At 42.3% G+C, this 18,471-nt stretch overlaps 1 protein-coding gene across 2 annotated transcripts in view; it reads left to right on the top strand.

The window, feature by feature from the left end:
- LOC110521981 (protein sel-1 homolog 1) overlaps nt 1–18,471 on the top strand; it is a 75,283-nt gene that overhangs the window by 18,428 nt on the left and 38,384 nt on the right. For both annotated transcript variants that reach the window (XM_036975504.1, XM_036975503.1), the window contains exons 4-5: nt 7,664–7,831; nt 8,251–8,356. In XM_036975504.1, the coding sequence (XP_036831399.1) occupies nt 7,664–7,831; nt 8,251–8,356 (274 nt within the window). The remainder of the gene's footprint in view (nt 1–7,663; nt 7,832–8,250; nt 8,357–18,471) is intronic.

Below are 18,471 nucleotides of genomic sequence, written 5' to 3'. Positions count from 1 at the left end.
ACTCTAAACATGTTTCTGTTTAGTAAACTATCTTAGCTGAAAACATTGAGGAAACATTTGAGAAATAAGTGCAACCTGACCTTTGCAGACACCTAAGTCCTATTCTATGAATTGGGTTTGAGGAGTTGGCGAGAGAACTTTAGTCAACTCTGAGTTCAACTTGGGATAACAGGGACCACGAAAGTGGCTCACCTTTTAGACAAGTACATTTTAATGGTAACGATTCCTTCAGAACTAACCTGCTCTGGGGCAGTATAACTCAGGGCAACTCCATGTATCCTAAATTAAGTGTCCGAGTCACGAGTTGAAGACCATTGAAATCAAATAAACCCCCTCTCAAATACATTGTCATTATCCCCTTCATTTGAGGAAGACAACTGATTAGAATTATTGTTGTAATTTTTTGGGGTCTGAAAAAATAAATAAATCATGTTTCAATACCTATCATGTTACACATTTAGTAATGACAGCATTAGCTTTTTCATGCGATTTGTATTTAAAAATTTGCGAAAAGCAAATTCATAGCTGCAACAGACCCTAGACATAGACTGAGTGTACAAAACATTGGGAACCTGCTCTTTCCATGACATCAACTGACCAGGTGAAAGCTATGATCCTTTATTGATGTCACTTCTCGTCAGTCAGTGTTAATGAAGGGGAGGAGATACATTTAAAGAATAATTATTAAGCCTTGAGACATGGATTGTGTGTGTGTGCCATTCAGAGTTGGAATGGGCAAGAATAAAAAATATTTAACCTCTCTGGGACAGGTGGGACATTAGCGTCCCACCGGGCCAAAATCCAGTGACAATGCAGAGCGCCAAATTCAAATAAATTACTATAAAAATTTAACTTTCATGAAATCACACATGCAATACACCAAATTAAAGCTACACTTGTTATGAATCCAGCCAACGTGTCAGATTTCAAAAAGGCTTTACGGCGAAGTCAAACAATTTTCTGAGGGTAGCACCCCAGCAAACAAACACAGACAATCATATTTCAACCCTCCAGGCCCGACACAAAACACAGAAATAAAGATATAATTCATGCCTTACCTTTGAGCTTCTTCTTCCAATATGTCCCATAAACAAATGGTCCTTTTGTTCAATTAATTCCGTCGATATATATCCAAAATGTCCATTTATTTGGCGCGTTTGATCCAGAAAAACACCGGTTCCAACTCGCCCAACATGACTACAAAATGTCTCATAAGTTACCTGTAAGCTTTGTCCAAACATTTCAAACTACTTTCCTAATACAACTTTAGGTATTTTTTAACGTAAATAATCGATAAAATTTAAGACGGGATATACTGTGTTCAATACCGGAGGAAAACAAAGTGTAGCGTGCTTTTCAGGTCACGCGCCTCCATCAAAGAGTACACTTCCCTCTACCCTCGTTCTGAACAGTGCTACTACTTCATTTCTCAAAGGAAAAACCTCAACCAATTTCTAAAGACTGTTGACATCCAGTGGAAGTGGATTCCCAATGAAAACCCATTGAAAAAGTGTGACCCCCCCCCCCCCCCCAAAAAAACTGAACATTTGTCCTCGGGGTTTCACCTGCTAAATAAGCTCTGTTATATTCACAGACATGATTCAAAGAGTTCTAGAAACTTCAGAGTGTTTTCTATTCAAATCTACTAATAATATGCATATCTTAGCTTCTGGGCCTGAGTAGCAGGCAGTTTACTTTGGACAAAGAAGTTTTAAGTGCCTTTGAACAGAGTAGGTGCCAGGCGCACCAGTTTGAGTGTGACAGTGCTGTGCAGTCGTCTTCATCGACCTGGCCAAGGCTTTAGACTCTGTCAATCACTGCATTCTTATCGGCAGACTCAATAGCCTTGGTTTCTCAAATGACTTCTTCGCCTGGTTCACCAACTACTTCTCAGAGTTCAGTGTGTAAAATCGGAGGGCCTGTTGTCCGGACCTCTGGCAGTCTCTATGGGGGTGCCACAGGGTTCAATTCTTGGGCCGACTCTTTTCTCTGTATATATCAATGATGTCACTCTTGCTGCTGGTGATTCTCTAATCCACCTATACGCAGACAACACCATTCTGTGTACATCCGGCCCTTCTTTGGACCCTGTGCTAACAAACCTCCAAACAAGCTTCAATGCCATACAACTCTCCTTCCGTGGCCTCCAACTGCTCTTAAATGCTAGTAAAGCAAAATGCATGCTCTTCAACCGATTGCTGCCCGCACCCTCCCGCCCAACTAGCATCACTACTCTAGACGGTTCTGACATAGAATATGTGGACAACTACAAATACCTAGGTGTCTGGTTAAGACTGTAAACTCTCCTTCCAGACTCACATTAAGCATCTCCAATCCAAAATTAAATTTAGAATTGGTTTCCTATTTTGCAACAAAGCCTCCTTCACTCATGCTGCCAAACATACATGTAAAACTGACTACCCTACCGATCCTTGAGTTCAGCGATGTCATTTTTCAAAATAACCCCCAACACTCTACTCAGCAAACTGGATGTAGTCTATCACAGTGCCATCCGTTTTGTCACCAAAGCCCCATATACTACCAACCACTGCGACGGGTATGCTCTCGTTGGCTGGCCCTCACTACATATTCGTCACCCAACCCACTGGCTCCAGGTCATCTATAAGTCTTTGCTAGGTAAAGCCCCGCCTTATCGCAGCTCACTGGTCACCTTATCAACACCTACCCGTAGCACACGCTCCAGCAAGTATTTTTCACTGGTCATCCCCAAAGCCAACACCCCCTTTGGCCGCCTTTCCTTCCAGTTCTCTACTGCCAATGACTGGAATTAATTGCAAAAATCACTGACGCTGGAGACATATCTCCCTCGCTAACTTTAAGCATCAGCTGTTAGAGCAGCTTACCGATCACTGTAGCTGTATACAGGCAATCTGTAAATAGCACACCCAACTACCTCACCCCCATCATATTACTTAACCTCTTGCTTTTTTTCACCCCAGTATCTCTACTTTCACATCGTCATCTGCACATCTGTCACTCCAGTATTAATGCTAAATTGTAATTGTTTCGCCTCTATGGCCTATTTATTGCCTTACCTCCCTAATCTTCTACATTTGCACACACTGTACCTATATTTTTCTATTTTTAGTTATTGACTGTAACTCTGTGTTGCTTTTGTCGCACTGCTTTGCTTTATCTTGGCCAGGTCGCAGTTGAAAATGAGAACTTGTCCTCAACTGGCCTACCTGGTTAATTAAAGGTGAAATAAAATAAATAAAAATGAGACGGAGGTATCGCTGATGGAGATTGGGGTGCCTTTTGAGGATCCGGTGACGAGTGGCTCATGTGCCTTTGCCATCAGTGCTATTGGCCAATCGCTGGATAATAAAGTGTATGAACTACAAGCACGTATATCCTACCAACAGGACATTTAAAAACTGTAATATCTTATGTTTCACCGAATCCTGGCTGAACGACGACATGAATAACATACAGCTGGCGGGTTATACACTGTATCCGCACGATAGAACAGCCTCTGGTAAGACAAGGGGTGGCGGTCTATGTATATTGGTTAACAACAGCTGGCGCATGACATCTAAGGAAGGCGAGCAAAAAGATTTTGCTCGCCTGAGGTAGAGTATCTCATTATAAGCTGTTGAACACACTATCTACCTAGAGAGTTTTCATCTATATTCTTCGTAGCTGTCTCTTAACCACCACAGACCGATGCTGGCACTAAGACCGCACTCAATGAGCTGTATATGTCCGTAAGCAAACAGGAAAACGCTCATCCAGAGGTGGCGCTCCTAGTGGCTGGGGACTTTAATGCAGGGAAACTTCAATTTGTTTTACCTCATTTCTACCAGTATGTTAAATGTGCAACCAGGGGAAAATAAACTCAAGACCACCTTTACTCCACACACAGAGACACGTACAAAGCTCTCCCTCGCCCTCCATTTGGCAAATCTGACCATAATTATATCCTGATTCCTGCTTACAAGCAAAAATTAAAGCAGGAAGCACCAGTGACTTAGTCAATATTAAAGTCATCAGATGAAGCAGATGCTAAGCTACAGGACTGTTTTGCTAGCACTGACTGGAATATGTTCCGGGACTCTTCCGATTGAATTGAGGAGTACACCACATCAGTCACAGGCTTTATCAATAAGTGCATCGATGACGTCGTCCCCACAGTGACTGTACGTATGTACCCCAACCAGAAGCCATGGATTTCAGGCAACATCCGCACCAAGGTTAACCTGGAAGCTTATAAGAAATCCTGGTATGCCCTCCGGCGAACCATCAAACCGGCAAAGCGTCAAAACAGGACTAAGATTGAATTGTACTACACCGGCTCTGATGCTCGTCGGATGTGGCAGGAGTTGCAAACTATTACAGACTACAAAGGGAAACACAGACGAGAGCTGCCCAGTGACACAAGTCTACCAGATGAGCTAAATTACTTCTATGCTCACTTCGAGGCAAGTAACACTGAAACATGCATGAGAGCATCAGCTGTTCCGGGCGACTGTGAGATCACACACTCCGCAGCCGATGTAAGACCTTTTAAACAGGTCAACATTCACAAGGACGCAGGACCGGACGGATTACCAGGACGTGTGCTCCGGGCATACACTGACCAACTGGCAATTGTCTTCACTGACATTTTCAACCTCTCCCTGTCTGAGTCTGTAATACCAACATATTTCAAGCAGACCACCATAGTCCCTTTGCCCAAGAACACTAAGGTAACCTTCCTAAATGACTATCAACCCGTAGCACTCACGTCTGTATCCATGAAATGCTTTGAAAGGCTGGTAATGGCTGACATCAACACCATTTTCCCAGAAACCCTAGACCCACTCAAATTTGCATACCGCCTCAACAGATCCACAGATGATGCAATCTCTATTGCACTCCACACTGACCTTTCACTCCTAGACAAAAGGAACACCTTTGTGAGAATGCTTTTCATTGACTACAGCTCAGCGTTCAACAACCTTGGTGCCCTCAAAGCTCATCACTAAGCTAAGGACCCTGGGACTTAACAACTCCTCTGCAACTGGATCCTGGACTTGAATCAAATCAAATTTTATTTGTCACATGCGCCGAATACAAAAGGTGTTGACCTTATAGTGAAATGATTACTTACAAGCCCTTAATCAAGAATGCAGTTTTAAGAATAATATGTGTTAAAGTATTTACAAAAATAAACCGAAATAAAAAAAATAATATTATTAAGGGTTAACAATGAAATAACAGTAGCGAGGCTTTATACAGGGATTACCAGTACAGAGTCAATGTGGGGAGGCACAGGTTAGTTGAGGTAGTTAAGGTAATATGTACATGTAGAGGTAAAGTGACTACGCATGGAAATATGGGGGTGGGACAATGCAAATAGTCCAGGTAGCCATTTGATTAGCTGTTCAGGAATCTTATGGCTTTGGTGTAGAAGCTGTTAAGGAGCCTTTTGGACCTAGACTTGGCGCTCCGGTACCGCTTGCTGTGCAGTAGCAGAGAGAGCAGTCTATGACTAAGGTGTCTGGATGCTTTAGAAATTTTAGGGCCTTCCTCTGACACTGCCTGGTATAGAGGTCCTGGATGGCAGGAAGCTTGGCCCCAGTGGTATACTGGGCTGTATGCAGTACCCTCTGAACTGCAACACTGCTGGGTTTTTCACGCTCAACAGTTTCCCGTGTGTATGAAGAATGGTCCACCACCCAAAGGACATCCAGCCAACTTGACACAACTGTGGGAAGCATTGGATACAATATTAGGAAGGTGTATCTAATCTTTTGTACACTGTGTTTAATATATAGATGGCAGTTCGCATTCAAGTCAAGACTGGCAGCCATTGCTAATGTACCCATGAGTTTAACAGTCCAAAAACCCTTCTATGGCTACAAGATTTTCCACAGATTGAAGGAACGATAGGAGTGGGAAAAGGGTGCTTGTTTGGCGTTTGGCGTTTGACGAGCAATGTACGACATGCGCGTGCAGTTACAAGCCTGTTAGTTAGCGGGCAGGTGGACGAGCAATATCCACCGTTGTAGTACGGATGAAGCCTGAGCTGGAATGTGAAGCTAACTGAAGCTGGCTATCTTTATGAAAGCCTGAGTAGATCTTGCTCTGTAGTATAGCAACAGTGTGATGTCTTTTTGAACTCAATCTCAGTGTAAAAGTTGGCCTTCATTGGAAATGAAAACACATTTAACTAGGACAAAACACACATCACGACAAGAGAGACAACGCTACATAAAGAGAGACGTAAGACAACAACATAGCATGGCAGCAACATATGACAACGCCATCATTAAGTTTGCCGATGACACAACAGTGGTAGGCCTGATCAGTGATGAGACAGCCTATAGGGAGGTCGTCAGAGACCTGACCGTGTGGTGCAAGGACAACAACCTCTCCCTCAATGTGATCAAGACCAAGAGGAAGGCCTAAAAAAGACTCCAGCCACCCTAGTCAGACTGTTCTCTCTGCTATCACACGTCAAGTGGTACCTGAGCACCACGTCGAGGTTCAAGAGGCTTCTAAACAGCTTCTACCCCCAATCCATAAGACTCCTGAACTTCTAATCAAATGGCTTCCCAGACTATTTGCATTGCACCCCTCCCCCCCCTCTTTTACGCTGCTGCTACTTTGTTATTATCTATGCATTGTCACTTTAATAGCTACCTGCATGTACATATTACCTCAATCACCTCGACTAACCGGTGCCCCTGCACATTGACTCTGTTCCTGGTACAACCTGTATGCCTCGCTATTGTTATTTTATTGCTACTCTTTTTTGTTGTTATTTTTCTTAACTGCATTGTTGGGGGCTTGTAAGTAAGCATTTCACTGTAAGCATTTCCTGCTGTATTCGGCACGTGACATAACTTTTGATTTAATTTGAACACAACGTGGCAGCGGCACAACATGGTAGCAGGGCAAAAACAGGCACAGACAACAGCACAAAAGGGCAAGAAGGTAGAGACAACAATTCATCCCGTAAAGCAGCAACAACTGTCAGTAATAGTGTCCATGATTGAGTCTTTGAATTAAAAGATTGAGATAAAACTGTCCAGTTTGAGTGTTTGTTGCATTTAGTTCCAATAGCTGCGGCGAACTGAAAAGACGGACGACCCAAGGATGTGTGTGCTTTAGGGACCTTTTGGTGCGGCAGGTAGGCTAGTAGTTAGAGCGTTGGGCCAGTAACCGAAAGGTTGCTAGATCGAATCCCAGAGCTGACAAAGTAAAAACCTGTCATTCTGCCCCTGAACACTAAGAAAGCTTTGTTGTAGAGCGTTTATCACAAAATGCGGGGAGGGGCCAGCTGAGTATCAGACTGTATCATTTGCATATAAATGGATAAGAGAGCTTCCTACTGCCTGAGCTATGTTGATGATGTAAATTGAGAAGAGCATGAGGCCTAGGATTAAGCCTTGGGGTACTTCCTTGGTGACAGGCAGTGGTTGTCTGTAAATAAGTGGCTGAGACAGCAGATGTTCTGACTTTATACACTGCACTATTTGAGAGAGGTATTTGGCAAACCAGGGCAAAGACCCTGATTCGTATTTGATCTTACTTTTATGTACTTTTGTTCATGTTTGAAACACACACACAGTTATCATCATCCATCTGCTTTCTGTATGTGTTTTTGCTTGAACATACTAACTCCCCTCCCATTTGTGATTTATGTTTGATGCAGTTCCTGTGGTGAATGGGGGCACAGCCAATAGGGAGCCCTGTCTGTTCCCCTTTCTCTTCCTGGGGAAGGAGTACTCGGACTGTACCACCGATGGACGGGGGGACGAACGCCTGTGGTGCGCCACAACCTACGACTACGACAGGGACAAGAAATGGGGTTTCTGTGAGAGTAAGTCGACATGGGCATTTCAGACTTTGAGGAAACTCAAAGGTTAGTTACTGTTATATTCTAATATTATTCAGTGAGTGAATATATTGGTTTAATTTGTGAGCTATTGCAAAACTTGTAAGCTCAGTGAGGAACAAATTTGGAATTGGCCTAGACTGACCAATCATTTGCGTGAACCTTAGCTGACAGCAATTTTTCTGTCTCTTTTCGTTCCCTCCTAAAACTGTCTAGTTTGAGTGTTTGTTGCATTTAGTTCCAGTCGCTAGCTGCGGCGAACTGAGAAGACGAGTGACCCAAGGATGTGTGTAGTAGTTAGTAGTTAGAGCGTTGGAGAGGGACACACCCCATAGAGAGGGACACACCCACCACTTACGAGGCTGAAACAAATTGTGAATAAATCAAATTGTGTTGTATTGTAGCGGAGGAGCAGGCTGAGCAGAGGCATGTAGCGGAGGAGGCCGAAAAGGAGTACCAGACTGCCCTCCGCATGATCAACGGAACCAACCGGAAGAGCCAGAAGAAAGAGTGAGCTCTCTTCCTTGTCTCACCTACACACTAATCTCTCACATTCTCCTTTAGTGTTCATAAGTGTGCCTGCTGAAAGCAAGAAAATTCTAGACATTCCACTTACTCTTATTATTATTTGCTTTAGCGCTTAAACCACTTAAGCGATCAACACCAAACACACTTTAAAATGCAGACAGACCGTCTTTAGGTTGCTAGAGAAAGTTAGGACCGGTTTTGGGAAACCCCTCCACATTGACGTATCCACATTTGCATTACTCATCTCATTTATAAATACTGTATTCTACTGTACCTTAGTGCCGCTCTGACAATGCTCGCCCATATATTTATATATTCTTAATTCAATTCCTTTACTTAGATTTGTGTGTATTGTTAGATATTACTTGTTAGATATTACTTCACTGACGGGGCTAGAAACACAAGCATTTCGCTACACCCGCAATAACATCTGCTAAATGTGTGTGTGACCAATACAATTTGATTTGATTTGTATATTATTTTATGCCTTTTGAATTCAGGCTGTAACACAAAATGTGGAATAAGTCAAGGGGTATGAATACTTTCTGAAGGCAATGTACACACACACAATGTACACACACATTCCTATACAAATATTCATTCTTATTTACTAAAATCACAAAATAGCCATCCTATCATCTCAGCATGTGCTAACCCATGATGTGGCTATACAAATGGTAGCCTAGATGAGGCTCAGGTGCATATAGCAGGAGTTAGTCAAATCCCACGTCTCTGTTTTAAACCAAGGTGCTCCCTCTGCTGTTTCCTACCATAATACCCTAAAATGAGAACATTTATTTTTTATTTTTTATGTTTGCAAATTCATTGGAAGTGATATACAAAAGATCGAATTTACATAAGTATTTACACCCCTGAGTCAATACTTTGTAGACGCAACTTTGGGGGCAATTACAGCTGTGAGATTTTTTTGGGTAAGTCTCTTGAGCTTTGCACACCTGGATTGCAAAATATTGGCATATTTTCAAGTCTTGCCTTATTTTGAAGCCAATTTAAGTCAATACTGTAACCAGGCCACTCAGGAACATTCAATGTCTTCTTGGTAAGCAATTCCAGTGTATATTTGGCTTTGTGTTTTAGGTTATTGTCCTACTGATAGGTGAATTTGTCTCCCAGTGTTTGTTGGAAAGCAGATTGCACCAGGTTTTCCTCTAGGATTTTGCCCGTCTTTGTAGCTGTATTTCATGTATTTTATCCTAAAAAACTTCCTAGTCCTTGCTGATGACAAACATACCCATAACATGATGCAGCCTCCACCATGTCTGAAAATATGAAAAGTGGTACTCAGTGATGTGTTGTGTTGGATTTGCCCCAAACATAACACTTTGTATTCAGGACAAAAAGTTAATTTCTTTGCCACATTTTTTGCAGTATTTCTTAAGTGTCTTGTTGCAAACAGGATGCATGTTTAAAATGTGTGTGTATATATATATATATATATATATATATATATATATATATATATATATATACATATACATATACAGTCGTGGCCAAGAGTTTTGAGAATGCCACAAATATCAATTTTCACAAAGTCTGTTGCCTCAGTTTGTATGATGGCAATTTGCATATACTCCAGAATGTTATGAAGAGTGATCAGATGAATTACAATTAATTGCAAAGTCCCTCTTTGCCATGCAAATGAACTGAATCCCCCCAAAACATTTCCACTGTGTTTCAGCCCTGCCACAAAAGGACCAGCTGACATCATGTCAGTGATTCTCTCGTTAACACAGGTGTGAGTGTTGATGAGGACAATGCTGGAGATCACTCTGCCATGCTGATTGAGTTTGAATAACAAACTGGAAGCTTCAAAAGGAGGGTGGTGCTTGGGATCATTGTTCTTCCTCTGTCAACCATTGTTACCTGCAAGGAAACACGTGCCGTCATCATTGCTTTGCAAAAAAAGGGTTTCATAGGCAAGGATATTGCTGCCAGTAAGATTGCACCTAAATCAACCATTTATCGGATCATCAAGAACTTCATGGAGAGCGGTTGAATTGTTGTGAAGAAGGTTTCAGGGTGCCCAAGAAAGTCCAGCAAGCGCCAGGACGTCTCCTAAAGTTGATTCAGCTGCAGGATCGGGGCACCACCAGTACAGAGCTTGCTCAGGAATGGCAGCAGGCAGGTGTTAGTGCATCTGCACGCAGAGTGAGGCGAAGACTTTTGGAGGATGGCCTGGTGTCAAGAAGGGCAACAAAGAAGCCACTTCTCCCCAGAAAAACATCTGGGACAGACTGATATTCTGCAAAAGGTACAGGGATTGGACTGCTGAGGACTGGGGTAAAGTCATTTTCTCTGGTGAATCCCCTTCCCGAATGTTTGGGGCATCCGGAAATAAGATTGTCCGGAGAAGACAAGGTGAGCGCTAAGATCAGTACTGTGTCATGCCAACAGTAAAGCATCCTGAGACCATTCATGTGTGGGGTTGCTTCTCAGCCAAGGGAGTGGGCTCACTCACAATTTTGCCTAAGAACACAGCCATGAATAAAGAATGGTACCAAAACATCCTCAGAGAGCAACTTTCCCCAACCATCCAGGAACAGTTTGGTGACGAACAATACCTTTTCCAGCATGATGGAGCACCTTGCCATAAAGCAAAGGTGATAACTAAGTGGCTTGGGGAACAAGACATCAATATTTTGGGTCCATGGCCAGGAAACTCCCCAGACCTTAATCCCATTGAGAACTTGTGGTCAATCCTCAGAGACAGGTGAAAAAACAAAACCCCACAAATTCTGACAAACTCCAAGCATTGATTATTCAAGAATGGGCTGCCATCAGTCAGGATGTGGCCCAGAAGTTAATTGACAGTATGCCAGGGCGAATTGCAGAGGTCTTGATAAAGAAGGATCAACACTGCAAATATTGACTCTTTACTATAACTTCATGTAATTGTCAATAAAAGCCTTTGACACTTATGAAATGCTTGTAATTATACTTCAGTACTCCATAGTAACATCTGACAAAAATATCTAAAGACACTGAAGCAGCAAACTTTGTGGAAATTAATATTTGTGTCATTCTCAAAACTTTTGGCCACGAATGTACACACAGTTGAAGTCGGAGGTTTACATACACTCACCACGTTCATCTGTACAAACAATAGTACACAAGTATAAAGACCATAGGACCACGCAGGAGTCATACCGCTCAGGAAGGAGACGCGTTCTATCTCCTAGAGATGAACGTACTTTGGTGCGAAAAGTGCAAATCCATCCCAGAACAACAGCAAAGGACCTTGTGAAGATGCTGGAGGAAACAGGTACAAAAGTATCTATATCCACAGTAAAACGAGTCCTATATCGACATAACCTGAAAGGCCGCTCAGCAAGGAAGAAGCCACTGCTCCAAAACTGCCAGAATAAAGCCAGACTACGGTTTGCAACTGCACATGGAGACAAAGATCGTACTTTTTGTAGAAATGTCTTCTGGTCTGATGAAACAAAAATAGAACTGTTTGGCAATCGTTATGTTTGGAGGAAGAAGGGGGAGGCTTGCAAGCCGAAGAACACCATCCCAACTGTGAAGCAGCATCATGCTTTGGGTATGCTTTGCTGCAGGAGGGACTGGTGCACTTCACAATTAAAATTATGTGGATATATTGAGCAACATCTCAAGACATCAGTTAAAGCTTGGTTTCAATGGGTCTTCGTAATGGACAATGACCCCAAGCATACTTCCAAAGTTGTGGCAAAATGGCTTAAGGACAGCAAAGTCAAGGTATTGACTGCCTTGCTCAGGAGCAGAGCAACAGATTTTTACCTTGTCAGCTCTGGGATTTGCCAGCACCCGAAACACTCCTACCCGCCAGGCTACCTGCCAAGCTCTTGTAGTGTAGGTGCCAGGTGGCACTGGATGATGGTGGACACTTGCAGTCACTTACCACTGGAACGCCCCTCCCATACAGGTACGCCATGCCCAGTCCACTCTGCCCAACAGGGTTACCCTAGGGGACAAGAACAGTTGGAAAGGACAACAAAAAGAGAGACCCTCTTGAAAACCACATCTATACCGGTTAATTTGACTAATAATATATCCAGTTCAAGTCGGAAGTTTACATACACTTAGGTTGGAGTCATTAAAACTTGTTTTTCAACCACCCCACAAATTTCTTGTTAACAAACTATAGTTTTGGCAAGTCGGTTAGGACATCTACTTTGTGCATGATGCAAGTCATTTTTCCAACAATTGTTTACAGACAGATTATTTCACTTATAATTCACTGTATCACAATTCCAGTGGGTCAGAAGTTTACATACACTAAGTTGACTGTGCCTTTAAACAGCTTGGAAAATTCCAGAAAAGGATGTCACGGCTTTAGAAGCATCTGATAGGCTAATTGACATAATTTGAGTCAATTGTAGGTGTACCTGTGGATGCATTTCAAGGTCTACCTTCAAACTTAGTGCGTCTTTGCTTGACATCATGGGAAAATCAAAAGAAATCAGCCAAGACCTCAGAACAGAAATGGTTGACCTCCACAAGTCGGGTTCATCCTTGGGAGCAAATTCCAAACGTTTGAAGGTACCACGTTCATCTGTACAGGCAATAGTATGCAAGTATAAACATCATGGGACCACGCAGCCGTCATTACTGCTCAGGAAGGAGACGCGTTCTGTCTCCTAGAGATGAACGTACTTTGGTGCGAAAAGTGAAAATCAATCCCAGAACAGCAGCAAAGGAACTTGTGAACATGCTGGAGGAAACAGGTACAAAAGTATCTATATCCATAGTTAAACGATCAAACTTTTTGGAGAAATGTCCTCTTGTCTGATGAAACAAAAATATAACTGTTTGGCCATAATGAACATTGTTATATTTGGAGGAAAAGGGGGAAGGCTTGCAAGCCAAGGAACACCATACCAACTGTGAAGCACGGGTGTGGCAGCATCATGTTGTGGGGGTGCTTTGCTGCAGGACGGACTGGTGCACTTCACAAAATAGATGGCATCATGAGGGAGGACAATTATGTGGATATATTGAAGCAACATCTCAAGACATCAGTCAGGAAGTTAAAGCTTGGTCGCAAATGGACAATGACCCCAAGCATACTTCTAAAGTTGTGACAAAATGGCTTAAGGACAACAAAGTCAAGGTATTGGAGTAGCCATCACAAAGCCCTGACCTCAATCCTATAGAAAACTTGTGGGCAGAACTGAAAAAGCGTGTGCGAGCAAGGAGGCCTACAAACCTGACTCAGTTACACCAGCTCTGTCAGGAGGGCTTTGTCACTATTCCTATAGAAATGGAAGTCTGTCAGGTACTCAGCAGGAAGGTCGGATTTCTCTATTTTTAAAACAAGACCCAGATGGCAAATATAAAGATCCAGTCTATCTAAAATAAAACTGGAGGCCCCTTACATTTCAGTGTTGTGATGCAAAAATACTAGCGAAATGTTAAAATTCTCAGAATTAAAAGGGTTTTACCAGGTATTTTTCATCCTGCTCAGACAGATTTTTTACATGGACGATACATTGGAGATAATATGTGACAACTACTAGAAATAATAGAACATTATGAAACATCTAATAAGCCAGGAATGGTATTTATAACGGATTTTGATGACTCAAGTTTTATATGAAGTCCTCAAGTTAGATCCCTGCAATGTCTCATTGAAGATCTAGATAACTTTTCTATCCTCTCTGGACTAAAACCTAATTATGATAAGTGTACAATATTACGTATTGGATCTTTAACTAATACCACTTTAACATTACCCTGAAGTTTACCTATAAAATGGGCAGATGGTGAAGTAGACATACTTGGTATTCATATCACAAAGATATAAATAAGCTCTCCGCAATGAATTTTAATAGAAAACTTATAAACCATGGAGAGATAAATACCTGATAAATACCTGATAAATACCTGTCTATTTATGGAAAAATTGCCTTGATTAACTCCTTAGTCATATCTCAGTTTAGTCACTTAGTTATGGCGCTGCCTACTCCTGATGATTCGTTTTTCAAATCATATGAGCAAAAATATTTCGCTTTATCTGGGCCGCTATACCCGACAAAATAAAACGAGCCTATCTATATAATGAATAGGATTTGGGTTGAGCCTATTAAATATAAAAGCACTAAGCCTCACCCTAAAAACTTAACTTATTCAAAAGTTTTTACTTGAACCCTAAATGGTTCTCAAGTAGATAACTAAGAAAAGCTCATCCATTGTTTAAAAATGGCCTTTTTGCCTTTGTGCAGATTGCCATGTCTCATTTTCGATTAATAAAAAAAATGATACTTTGAAAAAAAGTATCTCTCTTTTTCAAACAAGCTTTGCTGAAGATGTTAGACATCATTGTGAAGGTGGCGGTGGCAAGATGGCGGACGGAAGACAGGGTGGTGCGGCAGGTGCCGCTTCTCATTCGAATGCTGTAATTTGATCTAAACCATCAGGTGTACGCCGACCCCAGCTAAGTAACTCATGCAAAGAGTTAAAGCGCAATTATGTGTTTTATCTCCAGTACTCTGCCATGATTGTCAGTTATGTAGCTGCTCTACTGATAATCTCAGTGCTTCCTTGCTGGGATGGCACAAATCTACTGCCGGTGAATATCAACACCAAACACATTGGTTCACCGTTCCACAGGAGCGGACAGTACACAGCGTACCATAATGTTCTGAATAATGGCCAAGTCTATCTCGCTCCCTATTCCACTGAACCGTTTAGGCGTAACAAACACAAGTCCAACATTTATCGGAAACTGTTAAACTACCTGTTCACTACCCTCCTGCTCTCCGGGGATGTGCAACTCCTTCCTGGGCCCAACATCACCGAGCCAGCGATACGCACCGGAGTGGAAAGCGGTGGATGGCCTCGTCCACTGATCGTCGCTGCTGTGGAAGTGGGTGAGTGCTATGGTCCCATGGTTTCTCTCGACTCACCCGGCTCCAGGATAGATTTTGACTCTTCAAACATACCCAAGTCGCTATATGCGATCCCTGACTCTACTTCTGGTACGCAACTGTTTTAATTAGTTCCCCGCCTCCAGTGCAGGCGGGAGGGATTGTTAATTGCGCTACCGAACTGCCCCTAATCAAAACTAAACAAAACACCCTAAACCCAGCCGTCAGAAAACACAGAACATTTTACTTTTTTCAATGTGTCAATCACTCTCGAGTCATCTGGGACCCACGAGCTAAGCCCAAGGGACTACTAGGGGGCACTTGAACATTCGTAGTGTCATTCCAAAGAGTGATCAAATTCAACATCTACTCACAGACTCCAACCTTGACTTCCTTTGCCTCTCAGAGACATTGCTCCATAACAACTCTCTACATGCTGCTTTGATTGTGCCTGGCTACAATGTTTTCAGGAGAGACAGGATTGAAGGAAGAGGAGGGAGGGGGTGTGATGATTTACATTAAAGAACATATCCGATGTAAACAAATTGAGTGGTCATGTGATAATGAACTGGAATGTATTGGCCTGAACGTTACACTGTCTCCCCAAATGTCTTTTACCCGTATTGGAATGTATAGGCCACCTTCCACCAAAAGTGTGTTTTTTGATCAGTTTAATAACATGCTTAGGGAATGTGACTTTGGGAAAGAGGTAATCTTAACAGGAGATTTTAACATTAATTAGAAGAAGACAAGTTTAGTAGGAAAACCCTCAAACGAATCACTAATACCTTTGACCTTACACAGCTAGTTAAAGGACCAACCAGGGTGACTTGTTGCTCTAAAACACAGATTGATTTGGTGTTCAGTAATAAACTAGAGAGAGTGACTAAATCATTCAATATGGTTACTGGGCTGTCTGATCATAATCTGACACTTATAGCCAGAAAGCTGTCTAAGAGCAGGTTTAACCTCTCTACTGTTAGAAAGCAGAATCAACTCAGAATACCTAAGAGTGAATTAAGCTATTTTGAAAACGCAATTAAGGGAATGAACTGGAATGATCTCTTGTCCTATACAGACGTGGAAGCTGATAGTCAGGTTTTTCTATCCACAATCCAGACTACAATAAATGGTTTCCTAAAGAAAATCAAATCCAAATCTGGCCAAAAGAGCACTCTTCCTTGGCTAAATGGAGAAATCTGGAAATTGATGAAAGAACGAGATTATGCTTTAAAAATAGCCCTAAGATCCAAATTAGAGCATGACAGACGTAGGTTTACCATGTTGAGAAATAAGGTGATGAAAGAAATCAGACAGGCTAAGGCAAACTTTTTTATTAACATAATTGGTGAGGGAAAGGGAAATTCTAAACTGATCTGGGAGAATCTAAGAAAGTTAACAGGGAAAGACCATAGTAACACTGCAAAAAGGCTAGACATCATGGTGAATAACAATCTAACACAGGATGCAGTCGAAATAGCAATAGCCTTCAATTCCTACTTTATTGACTCTGTCAGGGTACTGACACAGAACCCCTCCACTGGTTTCTTGGGCTCAGTGCTAGTAAATGATGCTCAACCTGTCTTCATCATAAGGGAGGTTTCTGAGTCAAAGGTGAAAAAGGTAATTAGCTCACTAAAGAACTCTAAAGCCAAAGATGTGTTTGGGCTGGACTCTACCTTTCTTAAAAACTACAAAGAGTCACTCATTGGCCCCATTACTAAGGTCACCAACACATCTATTGGTCTCGGGGTGTTTCCAAGGGTATGGAAGTCGGCCATAATAACGGCCATCTTTAAATCAGGCGACCCTGCTGACGTGAGTAACTACAGGCCCATTAGTATACTACCTGTGGTGTCAAAGGTTGTTGAAAAGTGTGTAGCAGAACAACTGATTGCCCACCTCAACAACAGCCCCTTCACATTACACTCCATGCAGTTTGGCTTCAGAGCGAAACAGTCCACAGAAACGGCCAACTGCTTTCTTCTGGAAAATGTGAAGTCCAAGATGGACAAAGGGTGCGTTGTTGGAGCTGTGTTTCTGGACCTAAGGAAGGCTTTTGATACTGTTAACCATGAGATTCTCATCACAAAATTGTCCAAGTTCAACTTTTCCCCTGATGCCTTGAGATGGATGAAATCATACCTTGAAGGCAGAACTCAGTGTGTCAGAGTGAGCAATTAGCTGTCGCCCACTCTTAGCTATGATGTGGGCGTGCCCCAAGGGTCAATCCTGGGGCCCCTCCTGTTCAGCCTGTACATTAATGATCTGCCTTCTGTCTGTACTGGGTCTGAAGTTCAAATGTATGCAGATGATACAGTGATATATGTGCATGGAAAGAGCAAACAACAAGCTGCACAAGAACTCACTACTGTAATGGTCAGGTTACAACGTGGCTCAGTGACTCATGTTTGCATCTCAATGTGAAAAAAACTGTTTGCATGTTCTTCACAAAGAGGGCAACAGATGCTACTGAGCCAGATGTCTATGTGTCAGGGGAGAAGCTCCAGGTGGTATCTGATTTTAAGTACCTTGGCATCATACTTGATTCCAACCTCTCTTTTAAAAAGCATGTGAAAAAGGTAATTCAAATAACCAAATTCAACCTAGCTAATTTCCGATTTATACGAAATTGTTTGACTACAGGGGTAGCAAAACTGTACTTCAAATCTATGATACTCCCCCACTTAACATATTGCTTGACTAGTTGGGCCCAAGCTTGCTGTACAACATTAAGACCTATTCAGTCTGTCTACAAACAGGCTCTCAAAGTGCTTGATAGGAAGCCCAATAGCCATCATCACTGTTACATCCTCAGAAAGCATGAGCTCCTGAGTTGGGAAAATCTTGTGCAATACACCGATGCATGTCTTGGATTCAAGATTCTAAATGGCCTGGCTCCCCCCCCCACTCAGTATTTTTGTTAAACAGAAAACCCAAACATATGGCAGCAGATCCACAAGGTTTGCCTTGAGAGGTGACTGTATAGTTCCCTTAAGGAAAAGCACCTTTAGTAAATCCGTTTTCTCTGTGAGAGCTTCCCATGTCTGGAATACTCTGCCTTCAGACACACATAACTGCACCACATATCACACTTTCACAAAATGCTTGAAGACATGGCTAAAGGTCAATCAGATTTGTGAACATAATCCCTAGCTGTGTGTTGCCGCTTTCCATGTCTGTTGTCTGTAACTGGTGTGGAAACACTTTGTTGCTTTTATGAAT

This window comes from Oncorhynchus mykiss, chromosome 4, assembly GCF_013265735.2.
Source record: "Oncorhynchus mykiss isolate Arlee chromosome 4, USDA_OmykA_1.1, whole genome shotgun sequence".
Lineage (NCBI taxonomy): Eukaryota > Metazoa > Chordata > Actinopteri > Salmoniformes > Salmonidae > Oncorhynchus > Oncorhynchus mykiss.
Note: the sequence above shows the minus strand (reverse complement) of the source record. Positions and strands in the feature narration are given on the sequence as shown.